Source organism: Apteryx mantelli, chromosome 2, assembly GCF_036417845.1.
Source record: "Apteryx mantelli isolate bAptMan1 chromosome 2, bAptMan1.hap1, whole genome shotgun sequence".
NCBI classification, from domain to species: Eukaryota; Metazoa; Chordata; class Aves; order Apterygiformes; family Apterygidae; genus Apteryx; species Apteryx mantelli.
The window spans coordinates 123,628,963-123,643,182 of record NC_089979.1 but is presented as its reverse complement, the minus strand read 5'-3'; the positions used below and the strand labels follow the sequence as shown (position 1 = coordinate 123,643,182).

At 39.2% G+C, this 14,220-nt stretch overlaps 1 protein-coding gene across 1 annotated transcript in view; it reads right to left on the bottom strand.

Moving 5' to 3' along the window:
- OSBPL10 (oxysterol binding protein like 10) overlaps window positions 1–14,220 on the bottom strand; it is a 125,455-nt gene that overhangs the window by 24,573 nt on the left and 86,662 nt on the right. The window contains exon 7 of the mRNA XM_067291466.1: window positions 2,548–2,694. Coding sequence (XP_067147567.1) covers window positions 2,548–2,694 — 147 coding nt within the window. The remainder of the gene's footprint in view (window positions 1–2,547; window positions 2,695–14,220) is intronic.

The following is a 14,220-nucleotide window of genomic DNA, read 5'->3' as shown; positions in this document are numbered from 1 at the left end:
AATCAACAAATTAGAAGCAAGTTTCTTCAGCAATTCCACTTCTAAGTGAAGTCTAAAATCCTAGACCAGTCCAAGGGATCCATTTTGTACTATGTTCTGCTACTGTGAACCCACCCAAGGCCCTCTAGCAGCTATTGAAGTCTCTCTGTCCACCACAGCATGTTCTAGCAAATCCCCATGCAGATTTGATACTTCGTTGTGATTTTTCCATCATAGCAGCTTTTTACTGTACAGTCCTTCATTAAAAGGCATGGCAGCGTGACATTCCAGAAGTGAAACAGCTCTCCAACATTTAATGTGGCTATCATCATCATAGGAAATTTGTGTCACAGCAAGCAAGGCCAACACTAACACAATCAAGTACCTCCTTAGGAAAGGAAAAGATGCTGTTTCCTCTGATATGGTACATGAAGATAATGACTAGGCATCCAGAACCAAAAGCCACCCTGGGCTCAGAAGAGCTGTTTGTCCAACTGTGCACCATGTAATGGTCTCTAGCTCATAAAAGGAGCTAAAGAAACAACCCTAGGGAAGGCGGTACCGGAAAATGCAAACATTTAAAACATCCTCTGATGTTAACTGTGTCATAACCAGTTGCAGTAGAAGCTTACTAGCATAAAGGTTATCTGAAATCTCACTTTTAGAGGAATAATGAAAAATGAAAGAGGTACAGTCAACAAACCAAGCTTTATCATCTCACGTCTGTGGTCCTGAGGGCATCATGTGCAAAGTTAATTTTAAAAAAAAAAAAAAAAAGAAAGCAGCCAGCTGTCTTGCAAATTTTTTTTAATCCCCAAAATGGTCAGAAAAGTGATATGCACATGTGGCATGTCTCATTAATACTCATCATATGTGTATTCATGCATCTCACAGACTATAGATGTATTTAACTTAGCCATATGCCCATAGCTCTTTTCAGACTGGGTGTATAATACACCCACATTCATGCCTGCTAATATTCTGCCATACTACAGATCTGATAATATTTGTCATTACCCTCAAAAATTCTGATCTAGGAAGAATGTATAAGAAACAGGTTAACACACATTTACCTTCCTTTTTTCTTGTAAGTATTTACACTTTTCTTATTTACATTAATTGTGTGTCTTTGGGATTTCTGTTCCCTTTGCTGTGACAAAAACACGACACTGGATATCAGGGGAGAAAAATCTTGTTCAGTACTCAATACAAAATATTTTGCACGCGCGCGCACACACACACAGATAAAGAATCTTAGCCTCACTTAAACATTATGAATCCAGACAGCCTCAACAAACCAAAATAGAAAAGAGGAAGAGCTATGAAAAATTGAGGAATGTAAAAAAACAAAACCAGAAATGAACTGTACATAACCCTGGACATACTAAGAAGTGATAAGTATAAATTATTCACAGATAAAATGATGAAACTTTTGTTCTATTCAGAACAAAATATTAATTGCCATGCAGCTATTCAATAGCTATGCTTAGCAATGGATCACAGGACTGCTCAGTCTTTAAAATGCACATTTTTAAATACTGTCAGTTGTTCCAGAGGAAGCAGAAGAGACCATATTGAGAAAGCTTTATTTTGTAAGAAAGTAATAATAAAAATAAATTTTGATTAATGTGCAAGATCAAAAGGAAAGCAGAGGCAACTCTTCAGAGTATAAAAATGCCAGTGAGAAGAATCTCTTGCACAAGCTACTTCATGCACAAGTGCAATTCTCCAATCATCCAAACCGTTCTTATTTGTAGAAGTCAGAGTAAGTTACATTGGAGGGAGAGAGGGGGTTATGGGTTTTTTTGTTTGCTTGTTTTTAAGAAGAAAACCTTTGTGGAAGGAAAAGGCATTCTACATCTTTAGAAAAATCCACTTGATTTTTAGAGCCACATGAGAAGATGTCACGGCAACGTAAGACTACTTAAGAGGGTGAATTTCCCATTTCTAGAAAATCTACAGAATTTTCAAAACTCTAAGGGCTTATGGTAAATCTCAGACACCATATCCTCTCCATTCACATCAGTATGGGTAAACTGATATGGTTCCAGGACAAGAAGGATGCACAGAAGGTTGAACTAGTCAGCTGCTTAACACCGACAAGAAGTGTGATGCACAGAGGACTGTAGCTTCTTTACCGTAACATTTTTTTGAAGCTGCCAAGTAATTAAATGGAATCCAAGCCTCAAAGCAGTAACTCAAGCACATATCTCCTTCATCCATAAAATTAATATTATGGTTCCTTGCACACTCAATGCACCCTGACTTAACATACATCTGGGGTACATACAGAACATATAGTCACTTCGAACGACTTGTAAGAAAAGGAAACAGAAACTCATCCTTATTTTTTGTAGTATCTACTGTGGTCATTTCATATGAAAGCCTGTATAGCAGGAGAGAGCCCTCCACAGCTCTCTGAAACCACACTTTCATAAAGAAGCAAACTTGCAAGAGCCTTCTCTGATTCAGATTTTCTACAAAGGTAAAACATGCTCACATGAATTATACACACATACAGAAAGAAGAAAGATTGAACAAATTATAAAAGAAAGGTAGTGTTCATACCCTGGTAAGGTCCATGCCAAGTTTGAGCTGAGAGATGAGATGCAGAATTACACTACGCTGATCATCCATGACTCCTAAATCCTCCTCTTCATTATCTTCAGTATCTGTCATTTCATCTTCAACTAGGATCAACTCAGAAGCTGAATGCTGAAATGAAAACAAACATCACCATCTGGACCAAAAAGATACAATATGGTTTTTTCCACTATGTATGTTTAAAAATAAAGCTGGCTCAAGGGAAACAAAGACAGTCCCTCTTAAAACAAAAATAAATAAATAAATAAATCCAGTGATGGGTTTTGTAGAGCAATTTTATTCTATCCTCAAAACAAGAGTGATAAGTGTATAAATTAACATCTGATATTTCTCATATTTATATTGCAGTGATGCCAGGCAGAATCACAGCATTTTACAATAATTGCTCTTCTAATTATTAAATAGAAGTACATAATTGAAAAATCAGTCTTCAGGAGTTTGTTTCACAAATCTCTCCAGCAAATATTCATATTTTATACCTAGATATTGCATGAGTAAATTTCATACTGTTTTCCTCCATCTGACTTCAAAAGTTATAAATCTAACTAAGCCTTAAAAAATATATATATATTAACCAAAGCTCACTGACCACCGCAGTCAAGACCATTAATTGAAGGAGATAAACAGAAGACTGAAATTAAAGTACATAACCTCAAAAATACAAAGATATTGTGTTTTATGGGGGCTATGGCAATGCCATGAGTCTTCATGACATTTGCAACATTATGCTGCTTGTAATTCAAAGTGCAACAGTGATAACACTGACCATTTTCCAGACATATTAGCTGAAGATCAAGAGACAAGCATCACGCCATCTCCCTAAAGAGGGACTTGACAACAGAGAAGGATAATGATCTGTGATACTTATTACCTCTCAGGGATTACAATATATTAATAATAATATTCCAAACAGGTGGTAGTTACTTTGTTCAGTTTTAATTTGAAATTCACATCCTTCAGTAATCCATTAAAACCACAAGCCTTCCAGATACATGTTCAGGAAAGGGTTTGTTGTTTGTTTGCTTTCTTACAAAAATTGTTGGGCTACAGCGCTAACAAATTTACAGCCCAGCATTTTGTTATTCCCCAAAGATTCCATGCTGTGAATGAGACAACATGACCTGCAAAAGTTAGCGTTCTCTCATGCTGAAGAGCAGCATTTATTATATGAGAAATTTTTCAGCTCACTGTGAAAGACCGCCACTGAAAAGTTTCATTAAAAACAGCTGACATCCAGACTTAGGTTTTGAAAAAAACATTTCTGAATGATCACATTAGAGACTCCTCAAGTGAACAGCATCTTGCTTACATAAGGAGATTGATTGTTTCTGAAATTCAGTTACATACAGATGTTTCCAAGACTTGAATTAAGCTTTTCCTTCTCTCCCCCCCCCATCAATTACATATTTAGATGGCTATCCCCCAAAATAAATTATTATTAGACCCCTAACCTCCGGTTAGCTAAAGAATACCTATCTGGTGAAATCCAAGAACATATTTAAATGGTACTTTGCAACTACTTTACCTAGAAAGTTGCATATGCAGATTACATAAAACAGAATCTGGTGAGCTGTAACCTCAATATCTTGGAGCTTTTCAAAAGGACAAAACCACACTTTCTTCTTCCCTTCCCATTCCCTCAAAAAATACATAGCATGATAACCCCTTTCCTCCCAGCATGCACTGCATTATCATCCAACTGATGCCTTATTGACAAGTTCAATTAACCAAACCTGACAGCCTCATACCGAATTACCAGTCAGGGAAATATGAAACTCCGAAGCCCAGCTCTGCTGTACAGGCTGCATTTCACTGGGAGGAACCAGGGCAAAGAGAAGAACAACTTACAGCAGATGTTTCCACGGGGGGTTTCCCTTTGATCCAGCTTGACCTCATCGAGAGCACTGAGCTACTGAATAAGCACTGCTGCTTCTGCTACTGCCATCAACCGAGCTCACAGTGAACGAGCTCCAGCAGGAATTAATAGTGCTAGAAACAAGCAAGGGAAGGGAACCTCCCTCCTCACTCACCAACCCCCCCCCCTTTTTTTTTTTTTTTTTCTAATTTCCAGGGAGTTTGAGAGCGCGTGCCGGATGTCAATCTGCTCCTTGTGTTTCCAGGCACGTGACGTTGGATCAGTGAGCTTAACCGCAAATAGCTCCGATTGGAAAAATGTTGCTGCTGCTTCCCAAAGGATATCCTGGTGAGCCACTCCCAGGGTTTTTTTGGATTCTGTTCTGGAAGGAGGATTTGGGTTGGGGGGGGGTGTCTTCTCCAAACAGCCCATGGGCTAACAGCCTGGCAGCAAAAGCATAACGACCTGAAAGTTCACATGTGTGTGCACGTGTATGGCCCTTGCAAGCTTGTTACCTGCTAGTGTTGCAAGTGAACAAGCAATAGCTATGTAATCTTGGTTGTTAACAGCATCAGTAAATAAATTACAAATCAGCTGGGTAAGAGACTAAGCTAATGAGAGAACAAAATATTAAGAATTTTCTTTTTCTCCTGAAGACTACACATTCAGCCAAGGACAGAAATCCCTGTTTCTTGCTTGCTAAAATAGATACCAAGTTTTCCATGCCTTTTAAAGGGTTACTAACAACAAAAACAAAAATCAACTGCCTGTCACTGCTTCCCTACAAAACAAACACAACAGGAGGGAGCAACAGTACAAACAGTTTAGTGCGAAGGTGAGTAGTTTTTGCACTGTTTTAAATGAAGGACTTTCTGCTTACCACAGAGGTTAACACACACATTGTAACATTAGTGTCACACATGTTTAATGGCCATTCTGCAAAGACCATAATTTTGTTTACCTTCACTTTTCCCTATTCTTAACAAGGTGAGCAAAGGCACCACCACACCCACACCCCTGCTCTGCTGCTGGAGTTTGCACCACACCAGTGCTCTTAAGGGCACACAGAACAAGCTCAGCTGCCTGCATCTCTTCTCGCTCTCCAACAGAGTAAGAACTTCAGCAACCAACTTCCATGACAAGAACTGAGCAGCAGTCATCTTCAATAAGCAATATCCTTAACAAATTTTCCTCACTTTCCATTAGCTGTTAAGGGTAATTGCCTGAATTACCTGTTAAGGGTATAGAAAATAGCTATTTCTGTTTTCAGAAACACAGATCTTCTCCAAAAAAAAAAAAAAAAAAAAAGTAACCACCATATAAGGCATGTGCACATATAGCCAGAAAATAAAAAGCTACTCTGTATTTAAAATGGCACAGAAATCCAATCAAGTTTTTAATTCTTTATCTTTCAACAGAACTTGTATGCAGTTTAGTATAAACCTATGCGTAACAATCCAGCTGAATGCAAAAGATTATGTTGAGTGATTATCCTTTAATGGCAGCTTTTCTGAATTACTACAGACAGACATACAAATGATCCCCCCCTCCCCGTAAAAATACAATTGCAAAGCTGCGCTAGGAAGGCAGCGATCTGCTCTGTTCCTGGGCAGCCAGAGGACGCTGCAAAGCCATTGAGCTGTGCAGCTCAGCCTGGGAACGAACAACACAGGTTGCGATGCTAACCCTAAGCAAGCCAAAAGCAGAAGCAGTTCCACACATGCATCAAACAAGGGGCTTATATTTCAAGGCATTTTAATCAAAACCAGCTTTCAAACACAGTTTTTGGAAAAATCTGTGCGGAAACAGAAGATCATTTCTAGGAATCCTATTTAAGGTTTTAAGCCTACTACTTTCACTTCAAGATTTAAAGTTCAAAGGCAGAAGACATGAAAACACGCTCTGAAACAGAATCATTTTAAACAATTTGCTTCAACAGAACTGAGATCAATTAATTTAGAGAGGTAATCTGCTAGGATAAGAATCTGATGTTACAGTCAGCAGCCTTCACCAGAAAAAACAAACATTGATTCTTTAACAGACGAAATTTCTAAGTGAAAGAAAGTGCTTTTCAAGAAGCATTTTACAATTAAAAAAAAAAAAAAAAAAACCACCCACACGCTCAGGAAAAGACATTTCTGCAAACCTTAAAGGAAATAACTGAGTTAAAAGCTATATTCCTGCCAAAGGGCACAACTCCCCCTGTTCTTCCAAAGTCTCTCCCACAAGTTTCAACTTTTCAAATTTTAACTGCTGTTCAGCAACTGAATTTTTAGACAGGTTGACAGTTTAGATGGCTTAGGGCTCGGTTTTCAAACATATTTCACAAGTCCTATCAGGGAACAGTACTACCAGCCGTGACGTGGATCTCCTAAGCTCATCTCTTCATTCTGGGGGAGAGAGAGGAATACACCAGTCCATCAGAGTAATAAGCAGGGACCATGTCTCCTGTCATGACACAGGGAGGGCTTATATAGGACCCACCAGGTAAACCTGGATTATAACTGGACCAAAATATTTTAAGAATTTATGTTAAGGCATGGAGAAGTTAGTATGTAGTACAAAAAGGACTGTAGTCATAAGGAAAGAATGAATCTTAAAAGCTTCAGACATCTGGATAGAAAGATATTATTTAAAACCATTCCAAGGGGAGTAGTCCTAAAAAGTCTTTCCATATTCAAAGAAAGATTGGAAAGATTGTACAAAATTATACTGGATGAAACACTTCTGCATTGAGAGAAAGATGAAATAAATTATTTGCAGGGCTTGTTCAGAAGCAACATTAAATATAATTAGCATTTTCAGAGTAGTGAAGAATTGCCACATTTTATGTAGTCAGCTGATTACAATTAGTCCTACTAGTGCACATAAAAGTCAAAGGCTTCATTTTGATTTTAAGATTCCCTTCATTAATGATACAGGTTTGCAAGCATGATTTACACTTGCACTTGTGCAACTTGACAGTTTGCAAACAGGTTTTCTGTGGGTGTAAGATTAAATATAACTCCATGGACGGCCAGAGAGCTTCAGCACATTTACATTAGTGCAATGTTAGCCCTGTACACTTTTTACCAATCTCAATCCCAGAATTAGAATTCTCTTTATACAGTAGATATATTAGTAATACCCCAAAAGTAATAATATAAAATGAGCTGTTAGCTTCTTGCAGGGCTTGTCATGCTATCAGAATTGACAAAACTGCACAGACTTTGCGCATCTTCTCTTTTCCAGCATGTACACCTTCCAAATAGTTAATTGTATTTATTGCCAGCTGTAGCAGGCACCTGAAAGAGTAACATGTCAGCACACTGTACCCCTTCCCTTATCAGCAGTGATTTGAATCTCCAGTGTAGCTTGTCCAGTAGGTTGAATACATTAAATTATTTTACATGTGAACTAGCTTGTTAGTGTGCTCTTAAAGAAAGAAAAATCCCCATATAGGAAATAGAAAACTTCAGTTGAGATTAACCCAAATCTCAAAACAAAATAAACAAAAAAAATCTCAAATACACACTTACTTCAAACCCGCTTGTAAAGACTGCAATCATCATCACCTATGCAGTTCTCCTCTTAACTCACAAGCGCACTTGTCATTAACAGATTAACAAATTTAAGTTTAACCATAAGGTAGCAACGCTTTTCATATTCAACAAGCTCCCCTATCTCTTTATGTAAGCTTTCTTCCTCCTCAACAACAGTTCAGATAAAACAAAAAATACTTGTCTCAGCATTTACTACCCCCCATTACACAGTATAAGCACAGGAGGAGAAAAAAAAGACAGGGTTGGAAGAGCAGCACTGGAGCGAACTCAGATCAGGTTATTCATTGCTTGAGCCCTGACCTCCATCCTACTGTAGCTTTATTATGCCTTGCTCCTAGTAACCCTGTGATTGATCAGTGCAAAGAAAGAGTAGATCAAAGATAAAATTTCAAAAGCACCAGCATCCCATATTCCAAATGTAACGTGGGCACCTGGAAACCGAAGTCCCAATGACCTTCAAAGAGACTTAAGGCTCCCCAGTGTTCAAGTATTTTTTTTAAAGAAGGCTTAACAAGCAGAGCTTAGAAGGGGAATTTAGAAAGTAAAACTTATTACAGCCCATACACCCCAACTTCAGCCTGAAAAAGGTCTCTTAAAAGCAGCAAAAGTAGGTGGCTCAATGTACTCAAACTTCAGCGGTATTTCATAGAGGCTGATTCCTCTACTATGTCCGTCAGTAGCTTTTACTCTAATTGCTAGGAAAAGTTTTGCCACAGTATTGACATGCAAAAAATCCACCTCAAGAAAAACAAAGCAATGAACCTTTCCCTAGCATTCAATCATTATACCTTAGATATAATATCAATGAATCAAAATAAGAGTTAAGATAACCCTTAAAATATCAAAGCAGGTAACAGAGGATGACAATCAGAAGAGGACTTTACAATTAAAAAAAAAAAAAGTGAGCAAGCTAGAACTTAGACACAACAACAGCGTGTCAGAAAAATTACCTCTTTCTCTTTGCTCCACTATAGTCACCTACATCTAGTTCCAATCGGCAGAACACTTCATTCCTCCAACTACATGAAGGTAGAAGGGTGTAAGAGGCAGATTTTCTACTTATCTAATTGCATGAAAACTAAGATTATTAAGTTACGCATACCAAGAAAAATAATCTGGCTATATCTATCTGGAGATAAGTGACTGCTGCCATTGGGTTGGAACAGGGGGAAAAGGAAGAGAAAGGTTTGAAGCTTTTCCATAACCCCAAGTACATGGTTCATCATTGACGGTAAAAGCATAGAGTATTTGGCATAAAAAGTTTGCATCAGGAAAGAATGCTTCCGAAGTGCCCAGAAAGTCATTTCTTACCAAGCCTGTCGTTCATGTTTGACAATGCAGGGCTTCAGTGAAAATACAGCTCCTAAATAGTTTTCTGAATGACTGAAACAAATCTCAATGGATAAAATATACACATCTTTTGGGGGGGGGGGGGGCTTTGTTTGTTTTTGAAATTAGAATATACTAAGCAAACCTAGATGTTTAGAAAATCTCTCCAGCTAGGGAGAAGTGCAAGGATCAAAGTGTGGCAATGTGGACAATCTCTGAATACCACAGGAGATTAATTGGATACAACGTGCAATAGCTGAGCCATTTACTGAACACACTAATAACTTGCTCTCTTCAGTGGACCCTTCACCGCGAAGGCTGTAAGCAAAGCCATTTTGTAGAAATACATCCTGATAGTAATACTTAGTAGATGTAGACAAACTGAAGCATATAGATGATACAAGCCAAGAAAAATAATCAATACACCTGTATCTTAGGTGGCAGACAGGTCAGCAATCTTTTTCCTTCACCCCCAAAACAGTCTGCCAGGCTCCTGAAGGCCAGAACTTCATCTGGATATTCAGTATTTTAGGAGCTTCACTGACACTATTTTTGTTAATGTTTTGGAGCAGCATCTCTGGGAACAGAGTCTTTTTATACATACAGAACAAGCTCAAAAAATTCCCTTTCCTACACTGCAGTTGTGTTTTCACTCTGACCTATGACCACATTTACGGATAAAATACACATTATAGCAGGGATGAGAACCAGGCAAGGGGAGAGATTTAAGAAAAAGGGTTGGCTCACTGCTTAAAAAACAGGAAAAAAATGTGTGTGGCATGAGACACAAAATATCTATGTTTATGCTGCAGTGTAGCCTGTAGAAGCCTTCCAAAAACATGATAGAAACTAACTAGTAATTATTTTTTCTTAAGGAAAAAAGCAATCATTAGTGACACAGCATCCTTTTGAACACAGGCACCCTCAGCAGGGTTACTTATAATATTGTAATCTTGTTATGCACCAAGTCACATTTGTTGGACAACCCTTTTTCCAATGTGAACATAAACATCTTCATTCCTCTTGCAAGTTTTGATTTCATAAACTCAATTCTGAAAGTTAGCTGAAAAGCAGCTAATTCCCAAGTAAAGATTCCACAGCAAAAGGTAATCAGATGCCAGCATCTGACTCCTCAGAGAAGATCTGTACTTTGAAATGCTTCTGTTGGCCATAGCTATAGCACAATCAAATGGTTTTAGCATCTCTTACCATCTCTTCAGTGGAGCATTATCTACCTAACTACTCTTTAAATAATTTCAAACTTCCCCAGTTAAATTAATTATTTCCAGTGTGGTATCACATAAAACACTGTACTGAAGCCCAACAGTAATATACTTTTAGCAAAAGCTACCCTTAAATAAGCAAGACCACCTACTCTCCATAAAACACATCTGAGTTCAGGGCCACTATTCAGTAAAAGATGACTCACTACCCTTGCTCCAATCCCTTAAAGCTGTGCTACACCTCCAATACAGGCCAGTTTATGAGGGTCACATCCCACTCCAGCAGCCTTCTCACCAGCCTGGATATTTTACCCTATTTCCCAGAGGAAACCGCTAAGCTCCCAGCACCGGTGCAGACAGGTAAGGAAGGAAGGAGATCTGCCAGGGAGATTCAGTAGCTTTAGAAATACAGCTCCTATCTTGCTCTCTCATCGCTTCCCTTCTTCCTACCCAGTGCAGCCCAAAGCCCTGCAGCATCCACACATCTTGTGAGCATCTTCCATGGAATGAGAGCTACTGAATTACAGTACTGTTTAATCTGAATGCTAACACACAAGGAGACTTGCAATATGCACTGCATACACTCAGTAAGAATTGGAAACAAGCTTTTTTCATCACTGGTATCATCAGAGAAGAGGAAAAGGAACAGCAACATGAGATTAGGAAAAAAAAATGCTTAAAGAGAAAAGCCCCACAGACTTGTCCTAAGTTGAGGCAAAAAAAGTCTTAAAGCCTAGCATAAATCACAATAGTAAATTTTATGCTAACCTAGGCAAACAAAAATAATTCAGTATTACATAATAAACAATTTTAACAAAGCCTATTCCTATTGCAACAGATAACAATGAAGAAAATTTTCCTGAAAGATGTTCATTTTTGTTTTGTGAATCAAGTTTTTAAAAAATATATATGACTATAAATACAGCATCTGACACTACCAAAGACAAATTACTCAGAATTTATAAGCTTACAAACCGCCCAGCATGGTAGCACAGATTCCCATCACCAGCCAGGCAGGATTTTGGGGATTCTGAGGGGTCAGGAAGTCACATACCTACAATCCCTTAAGGAGCCAAAGACAAAAGAGTGCACTGAGCTGCGGGCCAGTGTGGGAGACTAAGAGCAGTATGGTGGAAAGTAAAGAGCAGAAGCCTTTACTCTCTAGACTTGCCCCTGAATGAAAAGGGATCGTCTCTAGAATGAGGCCCTTGGGATGCTCAGGAGCAACTTGCCTCTTACTCCCACAATGAGTTCCCCTGATAAAAGATGTTCTTGCCACATAGCCCTTGGTGATGCTTAAAGAAAAATGCAGACTTCCCATTTACTCTGAATCCCAGTACCCAGGAAAGGTGTATTTGTGCCTCCCTACAACTATTCCCTCTACTTCAAGAAATGTTGCTTAGGAAAAAGGGAGAAATGGAGGACTAACAGTTGAAGAGAAGCACTGCACACAGATCCATGAAGGAATCTGTCAGCTGCGAGAGCTAGGTACCATGTAGTAAACACCAGTAATTTTTGCTTTGAATCATCCAACTCCATTCTCATCCTAGTTCACAACAATGATTCAGCAGAGCACAGTCGGTTATTTTCCTAAGACATCATACCATGCAACTGCAATAGGTAACTAAGCATCAACACAAAAGCTCATTCCTCAGAGTAAACTAATTTACTTTGTTACTTTGGTAAACAAAGAACATAGTACAGACCCAGGGGCTCACTGCATCTCTCTGTCCTTGCCTGCAAGCTCCTGCTGGATCACACATTCATCTATTTCAGAAACCCACTACAACCTCACCTATCAGCATGCTATCAACATCTGTGAAAGGTCACAGCAACTGGGGGAGGTTCATGATGACTGGGAAAAGACAAATGTCACACTCATCTTCAGGAAGGAGGATCCAGGGAACTACGGGCTGGTCAGCCTCACCTCAGTTCCTGGGAAACTTATGGAGCAAATCCTCTTAGGAGACATTTCTAAACACATGAAAGACAAGAAGGTGATTGGGAGCAGCCAGCATGCAATTACAAAGGGCAAATCACTCATTGCTTTCTGTGATGAGCTGACTGGAGCTGTGGACAAGGGGAGGACAGTGGATGCTGTATACCTTGACTTTAACAAGGCCTTTTGACACAGTCTCCAAGTCTCCCTATCACCAAATTGGTCAGAGTGGATAATAAGGTGGCTGGAGAATTGGTTGGACTACCAGGCTCAAAGAGTTGTGATCACTGGTGCAAGGTCCAGCTGGGAGCCAGTAATCAGTGGTGTATCTTGGGGCTCAGTACTGTAAACAGTATTGGAAATCATCGTTAATGATATGGATAACGAGACAGAGCTCAGCCTCAGCAAGTTTGCAGACAACACCAAATTGTGCAGAGCAGTCAATACACTGGAGGGCAGGGCTGCTATTCACAGGGACCTTGACAGGCTAGAGAAATGAGCTGACAAGAACCTTATGAAGTTCAACAAAAGCAAATGCAAAGTCTTGCATCTGGGATAGAATAACCCCATGCAACAACACAGGCTGGGGGCTGACCATCTGGGAAACAGCTCTGCAGAAAAGGACATGGTGGCTGTAGGTGGCAAGCTGAACATGAGCCAGCAGTGCACCCTTGCAGCAAAGAAAGCCAACTGCATCCTGGACTGTATTAGTAAAGCACAGTCCAGCAAAGTGATTCGTCCCTTTCATTTGGTACTTGGGAGCCCGAAACTGGATGCAGGATCCCCAGGACAAGAAAAACTGACATAATGGAGTGAGCCCAACAGAGGACCGCCAAGATGGTCAGAGCTGTAGAAAATGATATTTGAGGAGAGGCTGAGAGCACTGAGCTTGTTCAGCCTTAAGAAAAGACTAAGAGGAGACCTCATTGCTATCCACAACTACCTGATCAGAGGATCCTTGAAAGTGTTTAAGATTTGACTGGATATGACCCTGTGAAACCTGATCTAATTAGACCAGCTCTGAGCAGAGGATTGAACTGCACGATCTCCGGAGGACCCTTCCAGCCTAAACTTTCTAGGATTCTATCATAAGTCTGTTTGCAAAGCCAAGGAACTGAAGAGTTAGGCAGTAATAGATCTGAAGTCATTCAGCCAGCTCTTAATTCTCTTCTCTTGGGTATCATTTTGTATGCTAGCTAAGCAAATTTATGGTAGAAAAAGCCACAATGTTAGTGAATAGCTAATAATGTGCCATTCACATATGCAAAGAGGACAAAAAAAGATGGACAACTACAAATTTAACCTTTACAGTCATCCATATGTATTTACACTGCAAAATCAGTTCTTGTAGTGTTATTTCTTGCATGCAATATCACAAGCCAGAATATTTTTAAGAGAGGAAAAATGGTAAAGCCATGTTAATACGAGCAGTATTAACAATCCCTCCTCAAGGCAACACACTCATTTAACTGTCCTGTCTCTTCCTGCAGTTTTTTGCCCCATTCACTATACACTTTCTCACTGCTGCCACATGCAAAAAAAAAAAAAAAAAAAAAAAAAAAGAGAGGCTTAAGTCTTAAGTCTTTCAAAATAAAATAAATCACCTCAGGAGAACACTTCATCTATAAGTGAAATAAACTGAGCCTAGTGGATTGTCATCTTTCATATGGCTAAATTCTCGAGCCTCTGGAAAACTCTCCTTGAAAAGCTTCAAAGATTTGTTCTCAACCTCATAAATCACTTACTCCA